Consider the following 16600-nt stretch of genomic DNA (forward strand, 5'->3'; position numbering starts at 1 on the left):
TCTGTCCCTGGCACCACTAAAATGGTTTGCTTCATTCTTGTGTCTTGTCTCTATATGCTTTCCACCAAGGTGCATGCTCCTTAGTTTACTTACCTGTCACTACAGAATGTTATTTTACATTCCTATGTCTACTGCCAAGGTTACAAATAAAAGAAAACCTATCTTTTGGATGCAACATTAAATCTTTCACTGCCAATGTAAAGTCTCTGCTTGCTGTCCCTTGTGGCTGTTTTTTTGTGCTAATAAAGCTTGCCTATGGTCTTCTTGTGGGAAAAAAAAAACTTTTACTGTTTAAGATTTTAATGCTTTTTATAATGTATTTGTTTACACTGAACATTGTAACTGATCTATACACCTAATTAAACAACCATATTTCAGCTGGACCTACACGTGTATAGACCTTCTGGATCTCATACAAACCAAATACACTGGGACCAGTTTTTCTCTTCAGAGGATTAGTTTGCAGAAAGTATCAGAATCACAGTCTTTCTATGTGGATATTGTATACATTGGACAGACATCTACAATTGCAGCATTGGATGGTATATTGTATCATTTCATATCTAAAACTTAAACCTTCTAAACGTACTTTGTACTAAAATCTTATTGTGGACGTTATTTATATTCTGTAGGTTAGATAGAAACACTAATCTCTAAATATTGTCATTCTTTCATCTCAATAATACTATGGTTTAAATCATATTTTTTTTAATGAATAGGACCAGGTGATTATTCTAAAGATAAATGCATCCTTAATGTAAACTTTGTCATTAAAGCAGGAATTAGTTTTATAGTCCTGGATTCTGTTTACAGGTAAACTGTGGCAAACATTCTAATTTTGCCTTGTTTGATTTTTGAGAAATCAACTACAAAGATAGAGATCTGTTCCTGAAAGGCAACTATTGACATTGACGTCTGTCTATAAGAATGAGCTGAAACTTTCCATGGACTTTATTGTGATAATTAGTAAAACTGTAAATGAAAACTTTATTTCTCATAGTTTTAGTATTTTTTCTAGTTATGTTAATAGACTCATATATGTGAGATATGCTAATAAAATAATAAAACTTAAACTGCAATCTTTTTAAAAATCAGCCTAACTCCAAACAATCACCTTAATAAGTGACTATTACCATATTACAGAGGAGTTTTGGAATCCTTTCCTTTGGAACAGTTTTCAAGTGCAAGGTCATGATTCAACTAGCTAAAAGCTAAATGTTACTGTACTTTTGAGTCACTCTTTTTGAATCCACTATCATCAGACCTACATTGTGATTGGTGGAGCACATAAGACAGCTGATTTGTGCTGAGATAAAGGTTGTGGTTCCTTAAGCAACATTCATTTAGCACCTACCATGTGGCAGGCAATGTGTCTAGTACCAAAGAAAGAGCAGAGGACCAGGCAGTCCTGGTTCTGCCCTCATGGAACACACGTCCTAGTGAGCACCACATTCAGGGACCTACAACAGAGTAAAACTAACTGGCCCGCAGAAGGCTGCATAGAACCCAGAGCTTGGTGGCTTTTCAGTATTTTGTTTTACCCAATGAGGCTCATATATCAAAAGACTTTAAAGCTTTATATTCTAGAAGTGAAGGTTTGCCAAGCTTCACAAACTACTTTTCTTAAGGTCTTCTTTCTAAAATTTGATTTTAAACAGCTTATTCCATGACACATGGATATTATTTGATGCTTTTCTTTTTAGCAGCACAAGCTGTGCAATTTTATCTCCCATTTACTTTGTTTATTTATGTTCTTTAGAACTGCCAAAGAGAAGACTTCCAGCATTAGCAAATAGAGGAATATTTTTAAAGCACTTTCAGGTGAATCAGACCAAAATTAATGGATCAAGTATAACCAACCAATATTCTGTCACCATGACATCATGTAATTGCAGTTACAATATACCCATGATGGCTGTGAGCTTTGGGCAGGTAAGCTTAGAATTTTATGAGTAGCTATTTTCAACTTATGAAACATTAGCCTTGACCTAGTAAACTTAAAACATTTTTTTTTGTGAAGAACTGACACACAGATTAGATATCTTTTAATAGAACAAGACAGTTAATCTAAGGATAAAATGAAGATTTAGAGGCTTGTGGAACTTGAGCATGAAAATTCACTTTAAACATTAAAAATTTTTTAACGAAATATATCGATGGGGAAAAAAGCAGGAGGAAATAGCCTTAAGAATCAGCTAGTCAGATTTAAGTAGAGTTTTCTCTGTTGAGGTAAAAGAAAAATTTGTGGGCTCTCCCAATAAAGATCTTTGAACAGAGATTATTGAAAGAAAATTTGAGATTCTGCATATGTTTTAAAATTGTTTCTGTTATAAACACCATTTATTTTTTATTTGTATCAAAATTGATACAAGGGGAAAGAGATGGTTTTCCATAATTCCAAAAGGATCTGGACAGTATTTTGTACTGTTTGGGTATAAGATCTGTATTAAATGTTACAATTATGAGGAGTATTCTTACATTTAATTTTTTACAAAAATATACAATTAGTTAATGTAATTTCCTACAACAAACCAAAACCAAGTATAATAAGTTCAAGATTAAAGTTTAAATAATAATTAAATATTATAATTTGAGTCTCACAGAGAACTTTGTGTTAACAATTTTATGATTAAAAAGACTGAAAAACTATAAGTGTTCCACGAAAATTGCTTTTACCCCATCCAGGCCCAATGTTTTAGTCTTAGTATAGTCAAGATAAGTGTCTTATAAATGTTTTTCAGTCTCTTGGCTCTCTAACAAAATGTAATAACAAAATGTAATAACGTATGTGCACTTATGTTAAATGTCCAGATTAATGAATTGTTTTAAAAACTGTAACTTTGAGATAATTGTAGATTTATGTGCAGTTGTAAGAAATAATACATAAATATTCCCATACCCTTCACCCATTATCCCCCAATGGTAACATTTATAACTATAGCATAATAGCACAGCCAGAAAATTGACATTGATACAATTTACCAAACTTATTCAGATGTTACCAGTTCTACATGCTTTCATTTGTGTGTGCCTGTGTATGTGTAGTTCTGTACAATTTTTATTGCCTGTGTAGATTCAGCTGACCACCACAGAACAGTTCCATCACAAGGATCCCTCATGATACCCTTTTATGTAGCCACACCCACCTCCCTCCCTTCTGCACAGTCTTATGTCTGGCAACCACTAATGTCTCTATAATTTTGGCATTTAACAATGTTGTAGAAAAGGAATCAGACTTTATATAATCATACTAGTATTTAGCCTTTTGAGATTGGATTTTTTCACTCAGCATAATTCCCTTGAGACCCCTCCAAGTTGTTGTGTGTATCAATAGTTTGTTCATTTTTTTTACTGAGTAACATTTAATGGGATGGAGGCACCATAGTCTATTAACCACTTACCCCTTGAAGGACATCTGAGTTGTTTCCAGGTTTTGGGTGTTATGAATAAAGCTGCTACGAACATTTATCTATAGGTTTCCGTGTGATGTAAGTTTTCATTTTCTGGGTTAATTGCCCATCAGTGTAATTATGGGTTCATATGGTAAGCACATGTACAGTTTTGTAAGAAACTATCGTACTCTTTACCAAAGTGGCTGCACCATTTTGCATTCCCACCAGCAATGTATGAGTGATCCAGTGTCTGCACAAATTTGCCAGCATTTGGCATTATCACTATTTTTTATTCTAGCCATTCTGATGGGGTATATACTGTTAGCTGATTTTGGTGTTAATTTGCATTTCCTAATGGCTAATAATGTTGAACTCCCATATATCCTCTTCTGTGATATCTGTTCATGCCTTTAGCCCATTTTCTAATTGGACTATTTTCCTATTGTTGAGTTTTTAAAGCTCTTTATATATCCGAGATATAAGTCCTTTGTCAGGTATGTGGTTTGCATATATTTTCTCCCAGTCTGTACCTTGCCTTTTCATCATCTTCATAAGGTCTTTCATAGAACAACACTCTTAATGAGATCCAGTTTATCAAGTTTTTCCTTTTATGAATGGTGCTTTTGGTTTCAAGTCAAAGAACTCTACTCTTATCCCTAAATCCTGAATATTTTTCTGTTTTTGTCCTGAAAGTTTTATAGTTATACATTTTACATTTAAGGCCATGATCCATTCTGAGTTAACTTTTGTATAAGATGTGAAGTTTTAGGTCCAGGTTCATTTGTTTGCCTATCCCTCCAGTTGCTCTGGCACCATTTATTGAAAAAGCTATCCTTCCTCTGTTGAATTACTTTTGTACCTTTATCAAATGTCAGTTGGGCATATTTGTGTGGATATATTTCTGGATTCTCTATTCTGTCCCATTGCTGTATGTGTCCATCCTTCCACCAATACCACACCCTTCTGATTACTGTAGCTATGTAGTGAGCCTTAACATTGGGAAGAGTGATTCCTCTCACTTTACTCTTCTTGTGAAAAATTGTTTTAGCTATTCTAGGTCCTGTGTCTTTCCATATAAATTTTGAAATAGGCTTGTTTATGTCTACAAAAATCTTGCTGGCAATTTGATAAGAATTGCATTTAAACCTATAGATTGCATATAAACCTATAGAGAGAATTGACACCTTTACCATGTTGAGTCTTCCAATCTATGAACACAGTATGTCTCTCCATTTATTTAGGTCTTCTTTGCTTTTTTTTTGTCCAACGTATTTTGGTCTTCTTTGATTACATCTTGCATTTTGCAATTTTTCAATTTCAGGTCAGATTCACTACATTTTGTTAGATTTATATTTAAGTATTTCATTTTCTTTGAAGCCATTGTAATGGGTCTTGTATTCATTTCAGTTTCTTCATGCTTGTTATTTATACATAAAAATGTGATTGGTTTTTGTGTATTGATCTTGTATCCTGCAATCTTGCTGAAGTCCATGAATTTTTACAAAGTAAATGCACTCATGTAATCACTACTCAGATAAAGAAAATCATTAGACACCCCCCCAAAGCTTTCTTTATTCCTTTTCCTTGTCATTAGATTACTTACCCCACACCCTTAGATAACCACTATTTTGACTTCTACTACCATTAATTAGTTTTGCTTGTATTTACTCTTTCTTAAAAAATAAATATTAAAAAATATTTATTAAATAGTAAAATATTTATTCATTTATTTATTTATTTCCCTTATTTTTTTGGCTGCATTGGGTCTTAGTTGCAGCACGCCGGATCTTTGTTGAGGCAAGCAGGATCTTTTGTTACAGCACGAGGTCTCTTCATTGTGGCACTCAGGCTTCTCTCTAGTTTCGGTGCACGGATTTCTCTCTAGTTGTGGCGCAAGGGCTCCAGGGCACGTGAGCTCTGTAGTTTGCAGCTCGTGGGCTTTCTCTTTGAAACGCACGAGCTCAATGGTTGTGGCGTGTGGGCTTAGTTGCCCCGTGTCATGTGGGATCCTAGTTCCCTGACTGGGATGGAACCTGCATCCCCTGAATTGGAAGGTGGATTCTTTACCACTGGACCACCAGGGAAGTCCCTGTTTTTACTCTTCATATCAATGAATAATACAGTATGTACTCTTTTGCATCTTCTTTTATTTGATAATGTGAGATTCATGCTGTTGCGTATAGCTAGCTATAGTTCGTTCTTTTTCATTGCTGTACGATATTCCATGGTATTAATATACAGCCATTTATCCTTTCTATTGATGGGCTTTTGCACTATTTCCAGCTTGGGGTTATTATAAATAAAGCTGCTCTGAACATTCTTGCATATGTCTTTTGGCACTTACGTTCACTCCTTTATGTGGGCAATAGAGCTTATAATTTTATTTTATTTTATTTATTTATTTAATTTATTTATTAAAAATATTTACTTATTTGCTGCACCCGGTCTTAGTTGCTGCACGTGGGATCTTCGTTGCCACGTGCAGGATCTTTCGTTGGGCATGTGGTATCTAGTCTCCTGACTAGGGATCGAACCCAGGCCCCCTGCATTGAGAGCGTGGAGTCTTAACTGCTGGACCACCAGGGAAGTCCCCTAGAGCTTATAATTTTAAATTCCACAAAATTAGCAGGGATCAGAAGCAGGAGAATATCATCTTCACTCTTAGAGTTACAATCTATGAATTTTTATTGCACATGTTTCTTCTGTCCGTTGACTGACACTCAACATTAGACAGGTATTTCCTGAGTCTGGATCAGTCGCTGTATTGATCATATACTTCCTTTTAGTTAAGTTTTCAAGCTTCCATATGTTATTTCTCCAAAAAGGTGTTTAATTTTTTGATAGCCAAGACCGTATCTCATGTTTCTTTGCCTTCCCATTGTGATTAACATTGTACCTTGAACAGAATGCCTGCTCAATAAATATTTGTTCCTTGAGCGATGGTAGGTACACTCTGAATTAATGAGGTATTACTGTGGTTCCAGCTGATTGCTGCACAGATGACTGAGTTGACTTGGGCCTCATTATCGCAGCTGTATAGGTATGCCCTGTGTTGATTTATGTGACTCTCCTTAATGTTCTGAGGAGTCCTGAATACCTGAGGCTCATTTATGTCATGTCACAGGACTGTATGCCAGTGAAATAGAAATCCGGTTAGCCATTGTTATGTTTAATCATTTTATCAATATTTATTTTGGAAACTAGACAATCACAAACGAGACAGAGAATGAATCTGTTTACAGAGGAAATAATTGGCCGGGGGAGTCAAAGATTCGTATTCAAAGAGTTCAAGCAGCATCTCCACCTCTAAGTGGCAGCTTTGACATTTACGCTTACGGACATATTCTCAAAGGTATATGAAAAAAGTTCATAACTTTGGTCTATGTATCAGTTGGACTGTACTGATCTAGACAACCATCATAAACATTTTGCTGTATTTCTTTTTAATATTATTTCTCTATGTAATTTATAGAGCTGAGATTATGTCAGTAATGTAAAACTAAATTGTTCAGAAAAATGACATTTTCACATTTTCTTCATCACCTCACCAGATATACCAGGTTAAATTCCCAAAAGTTTGTTTCTCTTTTACATCCATAGCTTACTGGTTATCTATAAAGTTAACTGATTTTTTTTTAAAAAGTATTTGAGCCAAGGCTCAATGTCTGAGGTACATTACTCATGTAATTTTTGCTTCTCAGAAATATATAAATTTGTTGCCTAAGTAATAAGCAAACTTCATTTTTTCCGTATTTGGAGGAGGACTGTTGGTTTACAAGTGATAAAATACATTTCATGTATGTTAAGGGTGGCCATAGGTTTGTGAATTTTTGACTTCCGCTGTTTGCCATCCTTCTGCGAGTGCAGGTATTCCCGCTGCTGTGTCAGCTGCAGATTTGCAGTTTGCTCTCCAGAGTCTAGAAGAAGTGGGACAAGTCTCAGTTACACGAGAGGGAAGCTGTGCTGGGTACTCATGGCACGTCAAGTGGAGAAGCACATGTGGAAAGCAGAATCTGCTGCAGGTTCCCTTACTTCGCCTGGTTTCTGTTTTCTTCTATGTGTTTGTTGCTTATTTGCACCCTGCCTCATTCCAAAAAGAACTGGAGACTGTGTGTATTTTAAAAATGCAAGCTATAGCCTAAACATTAATAAAAGGAAACTGAGAAGAAGATTGTTGTAAATTAAGTTGACCAGGCATTCTCCTTCGTGGAGAATAGCTGTTGGTGCTTTATTCCTGATCCCCTATGGGGGAATATGCTGGTTAGAAGACCTTTGACAGGGGCAGGAGGAGCACAGGCAGGGGCAGTCTCAGGACTAAATCTGGGTGTACGTAAGGGGGGCCAAGCATAGTCAGCGTCTCTGTCTATAATTCTACCACTGTGAACACTGAGCTGTGTTCTAGGACCTTGGATACTTTTCTGCTTTCAAAGATGACCTTTTCAAGTTCATAACAGAGCCGCACCTTAAGTGCTCATCTAATTACTTTTTGCTTAGAGTGTGGTTGGGGGCAGGGAGGGAAGTCAGGCTCAGAATATGTGACAGAGAAGGGTCTGGAAGAGACTGGGGGCTCAGATATCAAACATCAAAAATATGATGCTTTGTAGTGATGATGAGAGTGTGAGATGCACTCTCACCCTCAGGCACTGTTGGTGAGACAGTAAATTAGTATGAGCTTTTGGAAGGATAATTTAATCGTATCTGAATATAGATACCTTATGATTCAGCAGTCTCAGCTGTGTTACTCTCTTCTACTGAAATAATAATACAAATATGAAATGAAATAGGCACAAAGTTAGTCACTGCAGTATTATTTGTAATAGTAAAAAACCTAGAAACCTAAATTCCCATCAATAGAAAAATGGTTGTTAAAATGATACAAACGGTGGAAATAAATACAGAACTCTACTTATAAAACCATTTTGGAAAAAACAGAGGCGCTGGGGGACAGGAGATTCAAAAAAAGGTATATAAACAATAAACATAGAATATAATGTACCATACATAGATTGTATGGATGTCATAAAGATATGGGGGTTATTTTAAGGAAACACATGGCCAGAAACTAGAATAAGAAAACTCTGCAACTGAGACAGCTCTAGTGACTGATCTCCTCTTGGTCCTCTGCTGGTGTCTGCACACCTACTGCCTTCACTCTTTCCTGACCAGTCTCCTCTGCTTTATTCATCATTTCTGCTCCTGGTCACTTTGGCTCCCACAGGCCCAGCATGGAGACTCCTGTCTCTTTGCTAGACCCTGTATGCATCTGAAGGCTACCATATTGGCAGCACGATTTTGGAATGACCAAATTATACATATTGATCTGATTTGGTTTCATTTTTACCATTGGCAGAAAATATAATTCCATGAGTGTATGAAAAACCAAGAGTAGTTTTGGTAGAGACCAAAAATGCTAAAGGGGAAAAGTTGACTCTCGGGTGGAAAGAGGACTACATTTTTCAATTATTTAAGAATCATTTATCAAAATGGTCATATTCAGAAAGAGCATAGAATATTTTGAAAAAATCAAATTAAGTAAATTCATGTTCCTTAGACAAATTTTATCCTAAATATTCAAGTTAATTTTAGTCATTTAATTTAAGTTGTAATTGATGCAATATATGATACTGCAATGATGTTATCAGTTTTTTTCTTGGGTAGATTATGATCATTTTTGAAGAGGCTTCTCCAAAAATATGATTAAATGGCTTTGAATTTTTTTCATCCTTTGGCTTTTCACTTTTAACCATGCTTAAACTTAAAAAGAAAAACTACTGTGATCATATTTATTATAACCTTTCTAGTAAAATAATCTCATCTAAAAATAGATCAATGATTCCAACATTTTTGGAGAAAAGGCTAACGTGATGGTTACAAGGATAAAGGAAGGTGGCTTATTCAGACAGCGCATACTGGGAGACCTACTTCGTACACCCAGCAAACAGCCACAGGTATTTTTGAAAGTTTCCTCGTGATGTAATTTTAAATGTATAACTATTTTGTAATACACTAAAGACCTGGTAAAACAGAAGAGATGACATCTTTATTTTTCATGTGACTATTTGTTAACAGATGATCAACTCAATGATATTATTTTGTGACTTTTGGGAAAATTATCTTCCTTATTTTAAAAGAATGAATTTTAAGCTCTACTGTTAGTATTTGAAAATATATTCTTTCATTTAATCTTTATAGCAACTCTGTAAAGTAATTATTAATGTTACCACTTACTGATGAGGAAATTAAATTGTATGGGATGTAGGTGACTTTCCCAAGAGCAACCTTTATTTTTCTTCATAGCACTTATCACCCCCAGGGCATAATGTGCATTTTCTTTTTTTTGTAAGTTTATAGCCTTATGCAAGGCTCTCTGTCCTACCTCCACTAGAATATAAGTTCAGTAACAGCAGGGATGTCATCTGTTTTGTTAAATGTGTTTGATACGTTTACAACTGTGCCTGACGTATAATGGACACATTCGCTGAATGAATCAATGAAGTGTCAAAACAGAAAAAGTATAAATAGAATAGACTAATTTTTGGAAACCAACAAACCAGCAAACAAGCAAATTTCCATTACTTTTTCTGAATCCTATGCATAGTCTACTTAACCATGCTACCCTTGTTACCTCTGTGTTTCTTTATTTGAAGGTTGAAGTCTATGTTAATGAAATCCCAGCTAAATGTTCAGGTGACTGTGGGTTTACATGGGATCCCACAACTACTCCTCAAGTCTGGGCCATAAGCCCTTCCCAAGGTAATCTCTTGCTATCGAACTTGGAGTATGGGAGGGAAGACAATTAGCAAAAATGTAAACCCTGATAATGATTTTTTTATATTCTAACTAAGGCAAGCAAACCTACATAGTGAAAAAAATCTATCAGATCAGAAAGCTATGGAAAGATCATTAATTATCTTTGCAAAAAATATCACTGTTGAAGTTGGACTCACTAGTATTCTGCTTCTCCAGTTTCACCAACTTCTAGGAGGTATAGTACTAAAAGGCCAGTAACAAGAGAGCTACTGTTTAGTAAAAGAAAATAATTAGGTCCTAGATTTGAGAATAAGAGATAGAAAAATTATTGCGGAGAACTCAGTCTAGGGGGACACATTGTAAAATACCTTCATAGTATGTGATTGCTTTAAAAAAAAAAAAACAGATTATATTATGTCTGAACTCCCAAGGATTGAAATAAACAGCATGACCAAGGATTGTAAGGGGTGGCTTTTTTTTTTTCAGTCAGAAAGGTAAGCTCAGATACTATAATCATATATTTAGTCTTGTTGACTAGTAGCAAAATTCACCTGCTAATTATAAATCAGCAAACAAAAAGAAAAAACCCATTGAAATCTTTAAAATAGCACAACTTTGTGTTGAAAGAATATATTCTTCAGACTTTTTTATAATTATAGTTCTCTCTAAGCACCATGCTCAGTGCTGGTCCCCTACGAACTTCCCCAGAGGCAATCACAATAATTAATTTTGTGTGTATTCTTCCATGCCATTTTAAATACCTTTTGTGTATAACATACATATGGTAATTTTGCCAGTTTTTTAAGTTTACAAATGAGCTATTACATTGTAAATATCATTTGCATCTTTTGTCATTCAGCATTCATTTTGAGAAATATTTATATGGTTTTATGTATATCTAATTCATCACTAAAATACTTCATGGATACACCAGTTTATTTGTTCTTCTGTTGATGGACATTTACATCGTTTACAAGTGTTTTGTTTTTACACATGACTGTATTGAGCTTTCTTGTACAAATCTACTATCACATCATGCTAGAGCTTCTTTAGGGTTTATACCTACATGTGGATTAATGGGTATATGTGTATTCAGTTCATTAGGTGACCAAATTGCTCCCCAAAGTGGCTGTGCCTCCAGTGGGTATGAGAGCACCATATCCCCCACATCTTTGCCAACACTTCATATTATGAGTTTCTAATTTTGGTCAATCTGATGAGTGTAAGAAGTTATCTCATCATTGCTTTAATGTTGTCTATTCCCTGATTAGTAATGCACAGGAATATCTTCTTGTATGTTTCTTGGACATTTAGATTATTTCTTCTTCTGCAAATTGCTTGTTAACATCTTTTATCCACTTATCAGATTGTCTTTTTTCTATCAACTTGCACTGTATATTGTATATTATGTTTGCTGATCCTTTGCACACATCTTCTCCCAGTATTTCACTTATGATTTTTTTTTAGTATCTTGTTCATGGAAACATTTAAATCACTGATTTATTTTAATTTATATATCTTTTCCTTTATGGATAACCATGGCTTTTTGTATCTTATTTAAGAAATCCATCTCTACATTAACGTCATTAAGGTATTTGGTTATGTTTTCTTCTAAAATTTTGAAGTTTTGTTTTTCATTCTTAGCTATTTAAATCCATTTATAATCTGTGTTGTGTGTGATGTTATATGAGTCGGGTGACCGTGTCATTTATCAATCAAATCTGGATACCTTTAAGAGTGAATGGAGGGGCTTCCCTGGTGGCGCAGTGGTTGAGAATCTGCCTGCCAATGCAGGGGACACGGGTTCGATCCCTGGTCTGGGAAGATCCCACATGCCGCGGAGCAACTAGCCCCGTGAGCCACAATTACTGAGCCTGCGCGTCTGGAGCCTGTGCTCCACAACGGGAGAGGCCGCGACAGTGACAGGCCCGTGCACCGCGATGAAGAGTGGCCCCCGCTTGCCGCAACTAGAGAAAGCCCTCACACAGAAACGAAGACCCAACACAGCCAAAACTAAATAAATAAATAAATAAATAAAAAATAAAAATAAAAGGAATTCCTTTAAAAAAAAAAAAAAAAAAAAAAGAGTGAATGGAGAACATTCAGTATAGGATGCTGGGCCAGCAAGTATAAACCTGGAATAGCCCAGGCACTTTAGGATGGGTATCATCCCAGATAAAGTAATCATATCCTATTTCAAATGGAAAGTGTCTACTACACTTATTGTACAGTTTATTCTTTTCTCAGGAGTTTGTGGTGGCAGTTCTGTCCTAGTCTAAGTTACCATATGGAAATGTCTGTTTAATTTCTTTGTCATAAGAATGATTTTCCTTTCCTTACAACATTCTATACTTAGTCAGATAATTCTTTCCACTAATCTCTGTAAACACACAGATTCAAAACACGAAGCACTGTGCAGTAATTCAATGGAAAAAAAGTACCATTGCTAAATAAATATGTCTTTTTTCCCTGCTTGCTTATAGGCTTATTGTTTATATCTTTTAGAAGATAGGCTCACTTTTCTCTGAGAAATACCTGATTTCATAACAACAGATTCTATGTTTTGTCATTTTAATATTGTTATTTAAATTTATCCTTTTCAGGGTCCTATGAAGAAAGCACAATTCTAACCGTATCAGGCTCGGGATTTTCTCCTAGTTCAACTGTATCGGTCTCAGTTGGACCAGCAGGTTGCTCTCTTCTTTCTGTGAATGGTAGATTCTTTTAAAATCATTATTTTTGAGTCTAATTGTTTTTCTCTAAGAGAAAGTAGAATCAAAGAGCAGTGTTACAATAGTGATTTTCCTATAGAGTACCTTTGGGGTTATGAAATTGGCAAGCTGCTCTGGATAAATACCTTATCTTTTTAATCTTTGGTTATGACCACAGACTAATTCTTTCACTGTGCTACAGTGTCTTTATCCTATAACAGTTTATTTTTGTTCTTTTTCCTCATAAAGTGATTACATGAAATCTTTCCTTCTTTAGTGTGTCTCTGGGACACAAAAATACATGAATTGCAACTCTGATATTCCATGGTCCCCTCTGCCCATGCTTTGAAAATGCCTCATGAGTCATAGCAAGAGGACATAGCCATCTTCCTGGACTTCTAGTCCAAACTTCATAGTCCTCTATGTATTAATGTAGAATTTAAAGATCATATTTTCTGTTTATGGAAAAGTGAGGACCATAATTATTTGTGTCCCTAAAAATTCTCTTTCATAATCCTAGGTATTTTTATTAATTTTAATAAGTTGGAATTACATAAGCAAATTCACCTTCCATATCATTTAAGTTGTTTTTAATTTACATCTTCTCTGCATTCTTGAGATCTAATAGTCAGTATTGCACCTGTATTATAAGTGCACATATGCTGTTCTAAATGAAGTGAAGAATGTTTTTCACTTAGTTTTTATCAGTTTTCTTGTTGAAACCTAATATTTTACTCAGTTTGGGACATAAACAATATATTGGACCACAGTTTTTAGAATTATTCATATAAATGATCTTATAGGTTAGGATTTAAAATTCTGCTTATAGTAACTTTTTTGCCACAGTGGAGTACTCAGGGGCAAATTGTTTACTCCACTTTCATTATTATTTTACCTTACTCTTTTCTAGCCCTGTCCGATTCGTATCATGAGGTAGTTCGTAAAGGTTTTCCTCCCATTAATATATGAGTAGTCTTCCTTAGATATATTTCTTGGAGTATAAAAATGAAGGCCACTGTTTATATTTGCAAATATAAAATTTCAGTAATTTTATCTAACAAAAGCATTTCTTGACCATTTTCTTCTTCTTTTATCACAAGAAAATGAGATCAACTGCCAGATTCTGAATGGAAGTGCTGGACGTTTCCCAGTTGCTGTGTCCATAGGTGATGTTGGACTAGCACAGAATACAGAGGAGGAGGAGTTACACTTCATTTATCAGAGTCAGATCTCACACATCTGGCCTGCTTCTGGAAGCCTAGCAGGTAATAGTTAATTGTTCCAAACAAAGAAAATTGCATACCTTTCCATCATTTCATTGAACTGTTTCTAGACCAGGGTGAAGAGAGAGGGCTCCAAAGCTTCCTCATATAGAACAAAGGAGACTCCTCTTTTAGAAGGCACAGTGATTCAGTGGGTGACTAATTCTTTTCTTATGAAGCGCAAGGCAGGGTGACTGCTTCTACTTACATCTTAGCTTATTGAATTAATATCATCAATTATTACATGTGTCTATAACAAGCTCATTAATTATGTCAAGATAAGATTTATTAGTTATTATTCTGCTTACCAGCTGCTCCATTTATAATCACAGTCTCAGTGGAGCTACTAGACCCAGAAAAAGTTCCAGAAACAAATCAGGGAAAGGGGTGCTGACGCAGAAGATGGAAAGAAAATAACACATTTTTCCTGTCCTGCTTCATTTCCTTTGTGTTTGTTTGTTTGTTTGACCATGCTTAATTGTGGATTTTGTGCTTTGGCCTTGATCTTTTTGGTGTGTTCTGTTTTTATATTTTATGTTATTTTTATTTTGTTGGGATTTTTTCTTAGTTTTTCTTTTATTTAAAGGTATTAAAATTTGGGATTTTGTATGAGTCTTAATTCACTCTCATTTCCCATTGGTTGAGTAAATAGAAATAGCATAATTTCTCTTTAGGATGAAGACACAAAAACAAATGTTCGTTGCAAATCTGTGTTATTTCATTAAATCACTTAGCCCAGCCCCTTTACGGCTCCAGACTCCAGAGCTCAGACTCGGGTATGTGGTGATGATTCTATATATCTCGAGGCTGGTCCTTGATCTATTTGCCAACCTGTCTCTTGGATGATTAGACAATTCTTGAATGGTGTTAGATGACTGCCGAAGTGTCTTTTTGTTATAGTTAATCTAATGTGTTTTTGTTGTCTGATTTTGTGTTTTTACTTATGAAGGTGGTACTCTTCTGACTCTATCTGGATCTGGCTTTAATGAAAATTCAAAGGTATTAGTCGGAAATGAAACCTGCAATGTAATTGAAGGGGATTTGAATAAGATAACCTGCAGAACACCAAAAGTAAGGCATCTGATTTCAGTCATTTTTCTTCTAAGTCTGAAATTGTATGAATTAAGGAACATCTCAGTAAAGGGTTAAACAAATGCCTTATTTACCTAGCAAGTGCAGACTTTCAGTTATGCTCTTTAACAATTATTTCTTCAACATTTTTTGCCGAGATCCAAATACAAAATATTATCTTCCACATTCTAGATACTTAACATCATTAAGGAAGACATACATATAAACCAATGTTAAATAGTGTGTTCCATTTGAAATGATAGAAGTAGACACAAAATGAAGATAAAATACAGTGGGGAGAGGGTGTCAGGAAGAGTTTCATGGAAAAGTTGATGTCTTATCAGAGGTGGAAGGATGATGAATGGGAGTTGACAAGGTAAATCCAAGGATGAAAAAAATATAGCAGTAATAAATAGTCTAAAAAATTCAGGGAAGCCATTCTAGACATTTTGGGGTTTTTTTAAGGAATATATATATTTTAAATATGTTAACGTTTCAGTTTGTTGGCAAAACACACACAGTGTAAAGTTTCCCATGGAATATTACATCTTAGGACCAGTCATTGTTCTTTATTTTTTAAAATAGTGTTTAAATTTAAACCAAGACTCTGTTTTACTTACTATGTGCAAAAGGAGTGAATTCAGTCACTAATATTTAAAAACGTAGTAAATTAAGTGTGGGAATTATTATGTAGTTGATGTAGGAAAAGTGAATTTGAGCATGTGTTGGACTGAATGATGGAGATGAGAATCTGGGGGATATAGTAAATTAAAGCTTTGTTTAAATTATGTCATTCAATTAAACACTGAGTGTGCACTAAGTACTAGACGCTAGGAAAACGATTTTTCCTAATTGGGAATTGTATAGGTGCTGTACTGTTGAAAGCACCAAATATTTTTCTTAGGTTTTAGTCTTGGATTCTGGAACTATGTCAGCAAAGTATATAATAATGTCATTTGTCCATGAAGAGGAATAAAAATTACATTCAAGCCTATTTTAAGAGCAAAAAACTCAAAACTTTAAGTATCGTATGCTTTATTAATTAGAGAATCACTTGTCCAGGGACTTCCCTGGTGGCACAGTGGTTAAGAATCTGCCTGCGAATGCAGGGCACACGGGTTCGTGCCCTGGTCCGGGAAGATCCCACATGCCACGGAGCAACTAAGCCCATGTGCCACAACTACTGAGCCTGTGCTCTAGAGCCCACAAGCCACAACTACTGAAGCCCGTGCTCCTAGAACCCGTGCTCCACAACAAGAGAAGCCACCACAATGAGAAGCCCGCTCACCGCAACAGAGAGTAGCCCCCCCCCCTTGCTGCAACTAGAGAAAGCCTGCGTGCAGCAAGGAAGACCCAATGCAGCCATAAGTAAATAAATAAATAAATAAATTTATTTAAAAAAAAATAAAGAGAG

At 35.3% G+C, this 16600-nt stretch overlaps 1 protein-coding gene across 2 annotated transcripts in view; it reads left to right on the forward strand.

The window, feature by feature from the left end:
• The window catches only part of PKHD1L1 (PKHD1 like 1), a 152030-nt gene that overhangs the window by 49572 nt on the left and 85858 nt on the right, over positions 1-16600 (forward strand). For both annotated transcript variants that reach the window (XM_082434219.1, XM_082434220.1), the window contains exons 22-30: positions 379-542; positions 1760-1932; positions 6597-6744; positions 7260-7414; positions 9218-9340; positions 10040-10145; positions 12746-12856; positions 13954-14118; positions 15065-15186. In XM_082434219.1, the coding sequence (XP_082290345.1) occupies positions 379-542; positions 1760-1932; positions 6597-6744; positions 7260-7414; positions 9218-9340; positions 10040-10145; positions 12746-12856; positions 13954-14118; positions 15065-15186 (1267 nt within the window). The remainder of the gene's footprint in view (positions 1-378; positions 543-1759; positions 1933-6596; positions 6745-7259; positions 7415-9217; positions 9341-10039; positions 10146-12745; positions 12857-13953; positions 14119-15064; positions 15187-16600) is intronic.

The sequence above is a fragment of the Balaenoptera physalus genome (genome assembly GCF_965194825.1).
Source record: "Balaenoptera physalus genome assembly, chromosome: 17".
Classification (NCBI taxonomy): domain Eukaryota; kingdom Metazoa; phylum Chordata; class Mammalia; order Artiodactyla; family Balaenopteridae; genus Balaenoptera; species Balaenoptera physalus.